This window comes from Melanotaenia boesemani, chromosome 6, assembly GCF_017639745.1.
Source record: "Melanotaenia boesemani isolate fMelBoe1 chromosome 6, fMelBoe1.pri, whole genome shotgun sequence".
Classification (NCBI taxonomy): domain Eukaryota; kingdom Metazoa; phylum Chordata; class Actinopteri; order Atheriniformes; family Melanotaeniidae; genus Melanotaenia; species Melanotaenia boesemani.
This window is the reverse complement of record NC_055687.1, coordinates 23,859,614-23,874,877: the sequence shown is the minus strand read 5'-3', so window position 1 is coordinate 23,874,877 and position 15,264 is coordinate 23,859,614. Positions and strand designations below refer to the sequence as shown.

Genomic DNA, 15,264 nt, shown 5'->3' with positions numbered 1-15,264 from the left:
CAAGTTTTGTACAAGGCCAGCTCACTAATTTGATCAAAACTAAATTATACTATAGTAAACTGCATGTAAATAATATGTATGAAGTTTACTAGTGAATGTGGAAGGTTTACAAAAAGCAAGATAAAAGTATATTGGTACAAAGAAATCAAGACATAGGTACACACGTCATTCACTTTAAGAGTTGTTTTATTCTGTTGCTGTGACTGACATTTACCACTAGGTTGTGCCATGTCTCCAGGTATCACTAGTCTCTCCCTCAGCATTAATCTGTTTTGTAATTTCTATGTCCCTTATCTGAAGTAAACTTCATGTTGGAAAAAAATATGATTGAATATAGATGTTAATTGAATTCTATTCTAGTTTTTTTTTTTTTCTTTACTTTCAGATATGTCTGAGGATCCGTAAAGAAGCTCATTATCATTGATTCTCTTATTTAACGTTTTTTTAAGACGTGATAAGATACTGAAAATAATTAATCAAATAATGTATGTTTCATTTATAGAAAATCTGTTGTGCGTGTTGAACGCCCCCTTCTTCCGTGGTGACGTCATCGTTTAGCCACGCCGCACGGCCAATCTAAACAACTCCACAAGCCAACTTCTCACAACGAGTTCGAGAGCTGTGGTCGGCTCGGACGGTGGTTAACAAAGTGTCCGAAAATTACTAACGTAAACGTGACGAATAATTAGCCCTGTATTAGTTTTTTTTATATTATTTTTTAGTAGTTATTTTTTCTTTCGTGCTTTTTCTTCTTTCTATGGTCACCAAGATGAGGAGTCTGTGGTTGTTTTTCCTCGTTGGGCTGACGACTGGGTTTATCGGTGAAAAAGTAAGTAGCTTTAAATTGTATTTTTCTTTTACACGTAAACTAGGCAACGAGACCTTCGACATATTTGTCTTTCCTTTATGGCCACACAAGCACACAAAAATAAAGAGCCGTTAAAATACGTTTGGGAAAGGCAAACCTCCGTAACGTTAGGTTTTGTTCGGTTGACTTTTTTTCCCTAAATTATTCCGTATCAGTTATTTGTGGAACTATTTCCCTAATGCATTAGGTAATGACGACATTGTTTTTCAAGTAGATTATATTAATTGTATATGTCTTTTTGTTTGTTTTTTTCCTTTATTGGAGCATGTGGATGTTTTATGCGAAAAATAAGCTGAAAGTGATATAGACTAATCCACTTTAAAAAAAGAAAAGAAAAAGAAACCCATGAACAAAATTTTCCCAGGAAGCAATGGTGTTTACATAAGATATAAGGAACTAATACACGGGTAGGTGATATTCAGCAATACTTTGTGTATTCAAGCCAAGTTCAGGCGTCCAGTCAAGTCCTCAAATCTGTTCATCCTTTAGCTTACAGTGTTGACATTTAAATCAAAATCGGACCTGGCCTGAATTTCTCATCCACGCAGGACTACTTGCGCAGTGAAATTCTGAATTGTAATTAGAATGTTTTATCTTCAAATAGAAATGGTAAAACATGCTGTCACAAATTTTCCTCGAGCTAAACTGACAAACCTGTCTTAACTCAAAACTAGATAAATTCATGCCCCCCTCTCCCCTTTTCTCTCCATGGCTGTCTTTTACAAAGTGGGAAAACACCTGGAAATGACAGGCTCAAGCACGTCTCTGTTCAATGTAAATGTATATCCTGGTTGCTTTATTGACTGAAAAATCGGAAATGAGAGTTATGGAACTTAACCAGCACTCTAGAAATTAATATCTAAGATTTATGGACTGTACTGTAAAAGGGGAGAGGGATAAAACCCGAGAGTGTGCTGGTGGATATAACTGAAATGTATGCTAGATCAGGCTGAATTTGTGTACTGTTTTCTTTTTCTTTTTTTCTCTCTCTTTTTTTCTTTCTGCTTAAGACCCAAGCATTGATGTATAGTGGTTTTAACCCTAAGTATGGATACTACATTGGTGCACAAATGCTTGAATGCAAGGAAATATATTTCCTTTGATTGTGAACATCTGCAAGGCAAAGACAAATAGTCATATTAACATGGTAAATATATTTTATCTTAAATCTACGAGCTGCTTTCATATTATGCTCAAATGAAACTAGTGGCTTGTGCTAATTTCCCACTCTGCTTGGCTTCATGCTCCAGTACAGGCTCCAGCCTCAAATTGCTGGGTGTGATGGGTTGTATGATACACTCCCAACTGTCTTTCTCCTAGTGTGGCAAAGGTGGCTTTACAATTTCCGGTTAGTCATCAGTGATGCTTCTCATATCTGACTGATGAATGTTGAAGCAGGCTGCTCTGCTCCTGACAGTTTGTGGGCTGGTAGTTGTCATGTTCTGGATGAATGACTCATAGTGTGTCCCACTGGGCTAGTCCAGGCAAGCACGTATTTGCGTGGGATACACAGTTTTCTGTCTAACCACACAAGGCACGAGGAAAAGAGTGACACCTCATTCTAGTATTATTTATTTTATTTTTATTTTTTTAACTTGTCTTGTCCAGCATCATAGCAAGCAGAATGCTGGTGTTGGTGATGGTGGTGGCTGCTCTGTTGTGCCGGACAAACTTGCTTTGCCAAGAGGAGCTTTATGGATATCAGGCCCCTTCTGATAATTAATTATTATTCTTTATTTTTACTGAATTTAATTTACATATTATTACTGGACCTGTCAAGAAGGGTTAGGGGCAAAAGAAAGGAGAGAGTAAACACAAGAAAAAAAAAAGCGTGTTATTGATTATATTAACATAGTATTACTGAATATTTTCTTGATGCCTTTCTGGAACATTTCCAGAACACACACACACAGTACCACGAGTACTCATTAAACATATATCAAGATTTAAAACTAAAAAAAAAAAAAGACAATCCTTGGAGTAAACCATTTTTCCTGCAGTATTTTCATGTGCTTAGTTAGCACTGTTTTGTTAGTGCATAAAGGGAAGGATTCACTGAATACATTTATATGGCTGTGAGACTATTACTTTGATATTATTTTGACTTAGTTGGTTTTCTGATTTCCAATCTGATCATGCCCATGTGTGATTATTATTATTTATTTATTTATTTTATTTTTACTGGGATATTTATTGTATTTACAGGGACAAATTCCAAAAATGGTTTTAAACATAAACTCTATTGTTATTGTGTGATAGGATTATGTTTTTGACCACCCAAAAAGCTGAAAAACACATTACTAGAAATACTTTTTTGAAGTGGTGTGGACCAAGACCTTTACTTTAGGGTCAGCAGTTTCAAATTACTGTAATGTCAGTGAAAGACTAACATCATCCTCGTGTCTGATAAAAGTGGACATTGTGTCACATGTGGATGTTTGGTCAAACACTTTCTTGACCTGCTGAGCTCTTACAAAACGGATCTGTTTTTTCAGCATCTGATATTCTGGTAACTACAGCAGCTGTTAAACAACAAAACACATCTTGACATTGACAGGTCAAACATTTTGTGACTTGTAGCCCTCAACAAACATACTCCCCCTTTACGAAGCATTGTGTTCTGTGGCTGTAGCTATCTGGGTGATGACAGGTTTTCTGTATGCTCTTGGTTATTGCACAACCTTGCTTTTGACCCCACTGTTCTCTGAGATTTGCAACTCATTGAATAAATATTATACTGTCACTTAAGCAGTCTTAAAAAAAACAATAGTTGGTAATGACTATTTTTAAAAGCCTACTTTCCCAACAATCTTTTCTATCATGTGTCTGAAGAGTTGTACCAGTCTGATCCGGCTGTTACCAGTAAACTGTCTCCACTATGACAGAGCACCAGGATGCCACATTTTTATATACGCTCCATGTCCATGTTTGTATATATTGCATACGTATGTTTTCCAGATGTTTGTATCTTCTGCGTCATGTCTTCCATTGAACCTCATTGCAAAACTTCTCCCATTCTTGGGAGGGAGGGAAACGGGTAGATGTAGAAAAAGGGATTTTATGTTGCATTTTATGAAACATTACTTTTAAAACACTAGAACTAAAATACTTTCCTCCTTATGACTCAGTATAAAAAGATTTTCCATTAGATGGTAAGTTGTGATAGTTTTTCTTTCTTAATTATTATTATTATTTAGTTGTTTTCTCACAAAATAATAGACTATTGTCAATCAGTCATTACCAAAGAAAATAATTACTTAAAAAAATTGCATGTCTTTACTTCTGCTTGAGTGTATGTATATATATATATATATATATATAACATTATGCCATTGCAGTGATTGAAATTTAACCAGTGTGTCCTGGTTGTGTCACATTAACTCTGCCCTGAAACTGACAAGATTTCTTTGCATGTAATTTGTTGGCCACGAAAAAAAAAAGATAAATAAATAAATAAATTGGGGCACTGAAAAGTATTCAAGTTACCATTAGTTATGACAAAACCATTGCTAACAAACAGTGAGTGTTTAAAATTTTCTTTTATGGATTTTTTTTCTTTTTAAAGAGATTTTCAGGAGAGACGCTATGATGAATAAATTTATACTTACTCAGAGGTAGAGCAATGAAGGATATTCATGATTTCAACCTGTTTCAATTAATATACATGGTGGGTAGTATATGTTTAGCAGTCTGTCAGTTCACAGTCACCTGAGGTCTCAGTCAGTCTAGTTGATGTGTCCTTACAAGGGAATCTTGGCTCCCACAATAGGGCTGTTGACTTAGTACAGTCCTGAGCATGACCTGCTTTTTGAGCTACAGTGAGCTACAACTACACACCAAAGATCATTGATGTCTAATCTGGACCTGTAAGTTTGATAGCTAATTGAAGCCAGCTTTAAGCTTACAAATCTCTTTGGTCATCTGTACAAGGTCTAAATTTAAATATGTTAAAGTCGTACAGTGAGCAGAAATGGACTGATGTATCTTGTTAACAGTTAACAGCCTTATGTGTAACTATGCCTTTGTGTGTTGTTTTGACAGGCACAGCATCTGTTTCTTTAATCCCTTGCTAAAGAGAGCAGGAACAGAGGAGACTCCTGCTATTTTAGTCAGGCTTGGCATTATGACATTCTGCTGTCTGTAGAAATAAATATTACTGACTTTTTTGGCCACTTTCACCACAATGTGGACACATCTGGCTTGTGTCATTTTGTCTCCAAATATCTCATTATTTTGTTAGTGTGAGATCAGACCAGCATAAGCTATTGGTGACTTTATGATGGCATTTCAGAAAAAAAAGAAGGTTTTGTATGTACTCCAGTCCTTAACTTCCTAAGTTAAGTAGTAACAATTTATTGCAGTAAGACAGAATGATTCACCTCATTACACCCCTTCTTCTTTGTCTTCAACACCTGTTTTATGAGATGCACACAGAAGTGTCCTTGTCTCCCTCCTTCCCTTCCTTTCCCTAGTCTCTCTCCTTTCTAACTCTCTCAGCACCTGTGTTAGTGGAAGCATAGTATACATACCAGACATACTTCAAGTCTCAATAGACCATATTCATCCATGAGCATGTGTGTGTGTATGTGTGTGCAGCCCCCTCTGTCTTAACACGAACGTATGTGTGATCCTTCCTATCCCACTTTCTTTGAGTTGCAGTCATTATTGTGTTTCCACCTTTGTTTTCCAACTTTCCTGAGCTCCTGGTTGTTGTGTCCTGTTTGACTGCGGTGGAGATAAAGAGAGAAAAGTAGGTCTTTGGTTTTCATCATGCTCCAGTCTGGGTTGGTAGGTGTTTTTTCACACACACAGTCTTTTGTTTTTTCTCTGTGTGTGTGTGTGTATGTGTCCACTTGTCAGATGTATGTATGTGTTGTCTTTGAAGTCACTATCCCTCCCCTCCTCCTCCTCCTCCTCTCAAAAACACTTAGATCTCTGCTATCTGGCTCTGTGATTTATCGCAAATTACTGCCACGACACATGAAATGTGCAATAATCCAGCTCCGATCTTCGGTGCTTACAATGCTGTGGAAACAATACACGCTGTGGTTCCTCTTGTAGACGACTGTGCACACTCCAGCATATTTGGCTAGCTTACATCATTGGTTGTGAGAGGTATTGTCTTTCTCCAGAACTGCAGAGACATTCACATGGTTTCAATTAGTTGGAGGCATTCTGCAAGTGTGAATTTGTGTAGCTTCATCTTTCCCTCACCTTTTTTGTCTTTTTTGTCCCCTCGTCTACTTGCATGTTGATGTCTGGGTTTTTTTTTTTTTTTTTATGTTTTTTTTTTTTATATAAAGTGTTTTTTTTTTGTCTTGCAGCTCTTTGTCATGTCCCAGTTGACCACGACAGATGACCTGTACATAGAGGACCAAGCTTCAGGTGATTTCCCTGTAGATGATGAAGATGGCGAGGATCAGTCAGGCTCGGGTTCTGGAGACTATGGTAAAAAGGCTATTGTGTTTTTGTACTGTCTTTGTTTGCTTGTATATATTTGTCTCTAATAGTAAAAGATTACTGCAGGCATGATATTTCAAAATGTTTGTTTAAATGTGGAAAATGTGTTTTACTGTGACAGATGAGATCAAATGAAAACTTCTTCAATGACTAACAAGTTACAAAAATTAGACATAATTTGACATATTGACACACGTAGAGCAGCATATCCTGCGGATGCTAGTATTTGTACATTGAGACATAGAAGCACTCAAAATGAGCCAGATGTTTGTCCTGAGGTGGTGTATGATCAGCCAGGTGATGTTTTACTGGAAGTCCACAGATGTCAGCTTATCTGTGCCTTTCCTATGACTCACCTCTACTATGAATGACTCACGTCTACTGTATCCACATTGTGAATAGCTTGCCAGAGCATTTAAACTACTTTCTGACATAAGAATTTTTGTTATGGAGTTTTTACTGCAAGAGAGCCATGACAGAGCCACGTCCTCAAATTCTTTATAACGTTTTTTCCAATACACATCAAAACGTCCTTCTATCATTGATATTATGAATCAGTGATTTTCAGCCTTTTTAAATCACAACCCCTAAGATAACACATGTTTGTGGTTGTGGAGATTAAGTTTCTAATCATTTTATCACGTTGCTACACGTGCTGATTCAATTGTGATTTGTAAATGTTCAAAATTGATTATTTTTCATAATAATTAAATGACAGGAACACAGCTGCAAATTGTTGCAGGAACATAACTATTAGCCATCAGCTAAGAGTTATATGGACTATTTTAATAATATTACCTGTTGTACTACCAACTGCTTAGGAACTTTAAATAGGGTGTTTGATTTTTTTTATTGTATTTTATTATTAGTCAGTTGCATTGTATTTATACTGTATTGTATTCTTGTTGTATTTTGTAATTGCACTTTGTTGATAATCTGCTATCTTGTTTATTTGATTCAAGGACTGCAGATGGAGCATGGTATAATTAGCATAATGCTAAATCTGGTGCAGCCATCTTTTTTATTTTTCACAAATAATGTACCTGCACATGGTACATAAAAAAAAAAAAAAAAAAAAAAAAACATAAAATTTGCACATGCTGCCCTGAAACTTTAGGGGGACAGACTGGTTCGTCCCCCTAAACTTGCATAAAGATGAACAGAAAAAACTGTATTATAAGTACAGTTTCATACACTTCATCTGGGTTTTTAAGTGTATCTCCCCTCAAGTTTAGTCATATAAGATATGCTCTTGAGCAATGTGCAATTAATAAGCAATATAATATACAAAACTAATTGCTTTAGGCTTCACAGTTGGCTCTATGCTGACACAATTTCTGTGTAGTCAATAGTGCTGAATTAATGGGTCATTTGCAGTTTTCTGTGCTACATATGTGCATTAACCAAGGCTATATATTCTGACAACGTATGCAAAACTGATTGAACACCTGCTGCTCATGTAGATTTAATGGAAAATGTGAACGTAAATGGAAAAATATGTTGGATTTAGTTATTGTTTTGATATAAATAATATATAGTTGAGATAAGTTTGTTTGGTTACTTAAATTATTAGATACTGAATGCATTTAAAAGTATGTAGAAGTAGACACGAAGTGAGAAACAAACAAAACCCTGAATGTGGAAAAAGATGCATTGAAAATCTTGATAACTTTTTAATAATGTAATCAAAGCAGCCTGAATCATAATCAGATCGGTTCATGAGGTACCTAGGATGGCACACCCCAAGAGAAGACAAGACAGCGGCTCGGGATTTTTAAACATAACATTTACAATATTTGAGTTTGTCTTTTTGATCTCCATAATCCCCCTCCCTGTCTAAGATATAAAAGGTTATTTGCGCTGGTCAAGCAAAGACCTTGTGCTAGTATAGCACCAGTTTTGGGGGGCTGGAGCCAGTGCTTTGGATGAAGCAGAAAGAACAGAGGAAAACAGTTTTATGTTAAACAATGGAACCACATTGGCTAAACCCTCCCCTGTCCAGCGTGATCAGCCACAAGTATTAAACTCAAAGATTTAGGGCTCCAGACTAACTTTTTTTACGAGGAGCACAGTGGCCCCCAACTTAAATTTTTAGGAGCTCAAGCAGAAAATTTAGGGGTGCACACTGAAATCGCCTTGCATAGCAAATATTCACATTTTGTTTAATTTTTATTGTATTAGTAATAAATACTTGAACAATAAAATCAGAAATTACAGTGTTTACAATTTACATTTTTTTGCAGTTGACATAACATTAAAAAAAAAACACACACATCTTACTTACTAATACAAAACAAGTAGACATAGAACTTGTCAAATCAAATCAGATTTGATGATTTGATTTGATATTCACTTTGTAGTCGAAGCAGAACAGTAACTTTGTCACCATCATCCCTCATAGGGCATGGTATGACTGGTCCATGATGGGGGAGGGGTCTGCTCAGTACCCGCTCCTCATTGGGAAGAGTAAACTACATTCATTCACGTCAGTCTCCAAAAGTCTCCAATAATACCACAAAAAGTCCCTAGACTTGTCGTTGGTCGCTTAAAGAAAGGGGGGGTCTGAAAACTCGCTTAATATAGCGACAAAGTCGCTAAGTTGGTACTAAATTCCCCTAAGACCCGTCTCTTTTCACACATAAACCAATCACAGTGGTCGTTCATCCCCGCTCACACCCACATTGGCTGTCATCTTCTTCGTTGGTGTTCGTTTCCTTTTCTTGTATTGAGGTTAGTTTGAGTCTGCAAACCAGCAGCTAATTTGCGCATTACTGTAAACTACTGGGTTGAAGACGGGAGCAGAAGTTTGTTAGCGACTAAATAAATTCAATTATAACTACTACTAGAAAAAGACCAGCAAATGTATTGGTCGCCATTGTGCAAGTAGATGAAAAATTCACTCACACTGTCTCACATTTTAGTCGCAAAATGCTACCATTTGGTTGCAGTCTGGAGCCCAGAGATTGCATTGTTTCCACATCCATTATCACGTTAACGCGTCAATTGATTAACGCCGTAAATTTTTCTTAACACCCGTTAACGCAGGGTTGGTTTTTTTTGGTTGTTTTTTGGTTGTCCCCCCCCTTCTCAAACTTCTTGCTAATTGGCTACATGCAGTGGATTGCCATCCATTTCCCTTCCTCCATGTCGTGTCCTGCTCCAGCGGTGTGTTTGATATGATCAGGAAAAGTGGGTTTATTAAAATGAAGAGTCTTTTTCTGTCTGGCACTTAAGAAAGAACAAAAAGAACCAACATTTCTCTTTGTTTGTCAAAACTCATGCAAATAGACAGGAAATTGTGATTTTTGGATGGGAACCTACTCCCAAAAGACAATAAGAAACATTTTTAACTAAATGCAGTTTTATCCTGGTAGATATATGTTTTGAGGCAAGCGAAGGTAAGGTATTTTATGATTTGGGCCTTCTTTTGCCTCTGGTTCAGTGAATCTTGGTCATGGCGAGATGAAACTTACAGTTTTGGAATCTGGGAGATCTGAGCTTTCAGTAGAGGAGTCGTTTGTCCGCGTTCATGCCATCGGGAGCCATAATTTGTGTTTACATATTTTTTTCTGACTTTGTGTACCTGGTCTTTTGTTTGTTGTCTTAACTGTGTTTGGTGGTCATATAAATGGTTTTACTGAGCTGTTAGATAATATTCTGGACTTTCTGTGGATACCACACATGTTTATAGTTACATTTACAGACCTGATGTTACACCCATAAAACCGTTTGTTAACCCTTTAACTCCCGGGGGCGGAGGGAGCAGGAGCAAGAGGTTAACCTAAACAGTCAAGCTAAGAATGCAAAGATTCAGTCAAAGAGATTTGTAAAATAAAATTTTTTCTTAAAAATGAGGAAAAATTAGAAAATGAGAATTAAAAAATAATCTAGCAAATATTGTAGTATATAACAAACAAGAGAAGTACCCAATGACCTATAACGGCCTAACCAACATTCAAAACAATAAAATGGTACAGTCACAAAATGGAATACCATGACAGAGCAAATAATAATAATCATGATATTAATGACAATAAATAAGTAAATAAAGAGAGAGAAAAAAACAGCCAGCTAGTAATAGTATATACAGCTGTTTTCATCCACAGACAGACCTGCCCCAAACAAGTGGTGTATATTTCATGTATTTCGTGGTGGTAATTCCTTCCTCATATCTCAGATTACAGCAACTACTTGAATGGAAGTGAAGTGCTTAGGCTCCTCAACCTCTCTAAAGAAATGCTGCCATTCCAACCACAGCCATCATCAGCTTCTCCTTCAACCACTGTGTCACACAGCCAGGATGCAGCGAAAGGCAGTGATGATGAGGTAACCCCCCCCCCCCCCCCCAAATCGTCATGTTGATGCCTTTTGTGTGACATGACAAAGTTTCTCCTAGATTTTGATTTTGAGTCATGCTTTTATATGCTCTTACACATATCCCATTTATACATTGCTTTTTAATATCAAAGAGTAGAAAGCATTATATCTGAAATCTTACTAACAATATTACTCAAAGAAATTCTCCCACTTCTGCCTGATATTCATTATCATGCTCTTGAGAAAGTGTTTATAACGTGTAACATCTCAGTTTAAGTCCTATTTTGTTACTTGGCATATAATTGCATTTTCTCATTGCATATTTCCTCCAGATATCAAATCCAACATCCAACTTCGTCATCAGTACTTCCAGTCCCAGTGAAGAGCGTCTTGTTGAAACTACCACAGCTGATTTCATCATGGACACCACTTTGTCCAATTATGTGGAAGAGGACACAAGTGTTGATATGATGAAAAAGGATAGGAAAGTCCTGGTCAAAGACGTTAATAATGAAGTTTATGCCTCAGGAGGTCGAGACAGCAGATTTCATGGTGTTGGCACTCATGAAGAAGTGACCTCTGAGAGCATGTGGGAGAGGACTGAAGTGCTCGCTGGTAAGAAGTGATTTCATTAATGTTTTCTTTTAATTTTTCTCAGGTTCTTGACATTAAGAGAAGACAATTACTTTATTAGGCTTTATAATACTACTGATTTTTATTTCTAACAAACATTATACTATGTACCAAATATTCCAAGTATTACAAATCATGTATATAATTTCCAATCAGTGTGGAACATAAAGCAGAAGGATTTTTTATTTTTTTATTTCCTATCCAGCTGTGACAGCATGCGGAGTGGTTGGATTCCTCTGTGCTGTTTTCCTCCTCCTCCTCCTTGCCTACCGCATGAAAAAGAAGGATGAAGGAAGCTATGACCTTGGCGACAACAAACTTTCTGCAACAGCTTATCACAAAGCGCCCACAAAGGAGTTCTACGCCTGAACTGACCAACAGAGACAATCTATTGTGGAAATTGTCTCCTGTCATTTGCGATTGAAAGCGGATCTATACACAGCTGAAGATTATTCCTTTTCATGAAGTTAGAAGTCATTTTTCATCATTCCCTACCCTTGTTCTCTACCATCTTCTTACCTTTTATTCTTCATAATGTTCAGCTTTTGTGCAGAAGTGGTCATAGTGAAACTTAACTAGAAGGAAAAAAAAAAAACAAGATTTTCTAATCAATTCCTCATTCTCTGCTATAGAAAGACATTGGCATAAATACACATCCTACATTTTACGAAAGGAATCTTTTCTTTGGTATCACAATGGATCAAAGCTATTTTCATGTTTGTAAAGTTGTCAGCCTTTAACTTCTGGTAACAGTGTGCCTTTAGACCTACAATACTATTGATTAAAATTGACATTGAATCTGATAGTCAGTTTAAAGGATCTACAGCTCAACAAGCCCTGTTCAACCTAACAGCTTGAGAAAAATGACTGAAATGTCACTAAGATAGCTTTAATCTTTTCGGAATGCTTTTTCATGTAAATGGTACTACATATAGGATTAGTATTATGAAGGGCCTTCCAAAAGCTGATACCATTTCCCTTTGAGGTAATGTTTTCTCTGCATGTTAACAGCTGCAGTATGTGTGTTACATTTAATTTTTTTTCTATGCTTCTTTGCTAAAATTAATATTTTGTTATGAGAATGAGTGTCTTCATGTACTGTCCAGTATTTGCTACAAGAGATTTTGTTACACTGCAGGTACAAACGTGTGTTTTCTTACAGATTTTTTGACATTTATAGAAGTGACCAAATATAGAGGTTCATTATTTGTCTTATGCAAATTCTGTAGCATTTTAAATGTGTTGTAATGTTTAGAGATTATATTTCTGTCTCAACAAGGAATTCTGTTGTCAGGCTACAAGATTGCCTTGGCTCAAGTCCCTCAGGCGTATATCAATATAACGTTTTTAATATTTTCAGGATTATTTTATTTCTTTTCTTTCATTCTCCAGAGACGTGGAGCAGGTAGAGGCAAAGATAGTGACTATAATTCAGAACCAGAAGAAGTGACCAATGTTTTCTGACCACAGTCAAAGCACATTCCTTTCTGACTGTCCACCTCATGCAGCTATAATAGTGGGTTTGAAGTTAAAGGGACAGTGGAGATATTTAGTGTATTTGAAATTTTATAGTGTCACAGTTTACACAGCAAGATTAAAAAACTAAAAATGCTGTCAGCTCTAGATGTATGTTTAATGCTTATATAATAAAATACTTTTCTTCAGCCAATGTACATGTGATCAGGTCTAAGAGTATTCCCAGATTTTTGGTCTTTACCTCAAATAGCCAAAGGAATGGAAGGAGCTGTGAGAAGGGTACAGGAGGCAGGTCATAATGACAAAGGGGTAGTTTTACATTTTGATAGAACATAAATGTACACCCCGCGGTTATTTTGTTTAGAAAAATACTGTGAATTTGCAGTATGCATGAAATTTTAACTGCTACCTGCTGCTGTCAAAGCAGGATTTCTATATTACAAAGGTCACATTACTATTTTTTTAAGCTAACATCAGTTATCACCATGACTGAGGTCAGAGGCTGGAGCAAGTGCAAATAGACTTACCCTTATTCATCCCCAATTTCCCTTTTAGTTCAGATAATTTTTCTTTAATGTCAACAAGTATTGTCAAACATAGATTTATGCATTGGTGTACAATTTAAAATTTTCATTGTCATTTTGACATATCAAATTTTTTTTGTCCATCTTCATAGAATTAACACATTAAAAGCAATTTGCAATTATCTAAATGGAAATGCAAACTTCCTGGAATGATGTGGTCACCAAGACTTACTGTTAGCATACGATACTCTTGAATCCACAGTAGTGCCTCAGAGTGCTTTTCATATACTTTCGTCTACAGTGTGATTACAGTATTTGTGTCAGGCTTTGAACTTTGAGCTGTTCAGATCACAGCTGCTTGTTCTCGGCTGGATTCCTCTGTGCTGGTGGGGTTAAGGAATCTGTTCACATAAACAAAACCCACAGGGTAAAGACAATGGGTTAGTACTCAAGCAGAGGCTATAACCTATCAATTCTAGGAACTTTAAGTTTATACCCTATGTAGATTTTATTATAATTTGTATAGGTTAATTTATACTAACTTAGACTAGAATCCAGTATTATTATTATTAATAACTGGGATTGTACAGTATTGTACAGTAGCCTTATGTCTACTGCCTTGCCTTTTTATAAACATATTCATAACTCAGTATATTTGACAAGCTTTGTTGTATTCATTTTCAACTTCATCATTAGTTATCTAAAATACCCTTTTTATATAAATGAAGTTCTTTCTTGATTAGATGAAGCTTTATATTAATCCAAATTGAATATGAATGGACTGAAGCCTTGATCTCTTACCCTTATTCATTGCCTTTATATACATATATATATATATATATATATATATATATATATATATATATATATATATATATATATAAAGTACTACACAAGAGTGATCACCAACCATCACCTTGCTAATAAAATGTGTATGGAAGCATCCAAGAGTGAACTGTGTTGCTGCTGTTGTTGGTGTAGCTTATGAAGTTCACTACTGAATAAAGAAAATATGGCTTTAATTAGGAGGTTAAAGCGTCTGTGTTCATTTGTTAGCGGGGGGTTGGTTCTGTGAAAGAGCATACATTTCATACTTTGCTCTCACACACACATCAATAAGAAATGTGTATTGTGTGATGATATGTGCTACTTTTCAAAAAATTTGGGTCTATCTTGTTTTCTGCCCCTTTATTGACCCCTTTCTTCCTTTCATCACATTTTCTATCAATCTATCCTTGATTCAAGCACAGCCTGGTGTGTTTGTTGTTCACTGAAGCAATCATTTTGTGTATAGGGGAGATAGGACAGTTGTAACAGGAGTCAGTTGTAATACTTGCAATTGCTCCAATAAGGAAGAAGTTAGGAATTATCTGATTCACTCTGCACATGCTCAGTTTAGTCCTTAGTTAGCATGTGAAAAGTATTGCCTTGAGGCAAACAGCAAAATTTGTGAGGGAAAATCTAATTTTGAGGTAAGAAAGTTTGTTGATTTTTTGTTTTGTTTTGATTCTTTTGTGTGTGTGTGTTTGTTTTTGCTCATATTATTTTTACAATTACGTAGCTTGCTTTGTAGTTGAACTCACCAAACATATCATGATTATGTTTCTGTCTAGCTGTCTTTCAGTGAGGTTGTTTTAGCTGTTTGCTGAATGGCAAACAGCTAGCTCATCGCTAAAGCACTCAGGGACACAATTGTATGTTACAACAGACCTAAATTTGAATATATTTATGAGTAGAAATATGATTTTAATTACAACTTTTTGTTTAAGGGTGCATTCACACCAGCATAGTCAGAGGAACTCCGTTAAAAATGTATTCAGTCTTGGGGTTTCTGTTTTTAAGGTGTTAAAACATAATACTTTTGTACAAGAATTTGTCCAGTATGAGCAGCAGGAGAGGCAATGAAATATCCGACATGTTGCATTGGGGTGTACAGCACTTCTTCTCTTTGGTCCACTTGATGGTCCATTTGCTTTCCCACTGTTA

The 15,264-nt window shown here is 36.1% G+C and overlaps 1 protein-coding gene across 1 annotated transcript; it reads left to right on the top strand.

Moving 5' to 3' along the window:
* Positions 1-599: 599 nt before the first annotated feature.
* Positions 600-13,692, top strand: LOC121641251 (syndecan-2-like). Its single transcript, XM_041987285.1, has 5 exons — positions 600-829; positions 6,193-6,316; positions 10,506-10,654; positions 10,978-11,260; positions 11,484-13,692. The coding sequence occupies exons 1-5, from the start codon at positions 758-760 to the stop codon at positions 11,645-11,647; spliced, it is 792 nt and encodes a 263-aa protein (XP_041843219.1). The 5' UTR covers positions 600-757; the 3' UTR covers positions 11,648-13,692.
* Positions 13,693-15,264: the final 1,572 nt, after the last annotated feature.

Coding starts and splice junctions, on each gene's coding strand:
- LOC121641251 (XM_041987285.1), top strand. CDS start 758: ATGGTCACCAAGATGAGGAGTCTGTGGTTGTTTTTCCTCGTTGGGCTG. Junction 830..6,192: donor CTGGGTTTATCGGTGAAAAA/GTAAGTAGCTTT, acceptor TTTGTCTTGCAG/CTCTTTGTCATGTCCCAGTT. Junction 6,317..10,505: donor CTCGGGTTCTGGAGACTATG/GTAAAAAGGCTA, acceptor CTCATATCTCAG/ATTACAGCAACTACTTGAAT.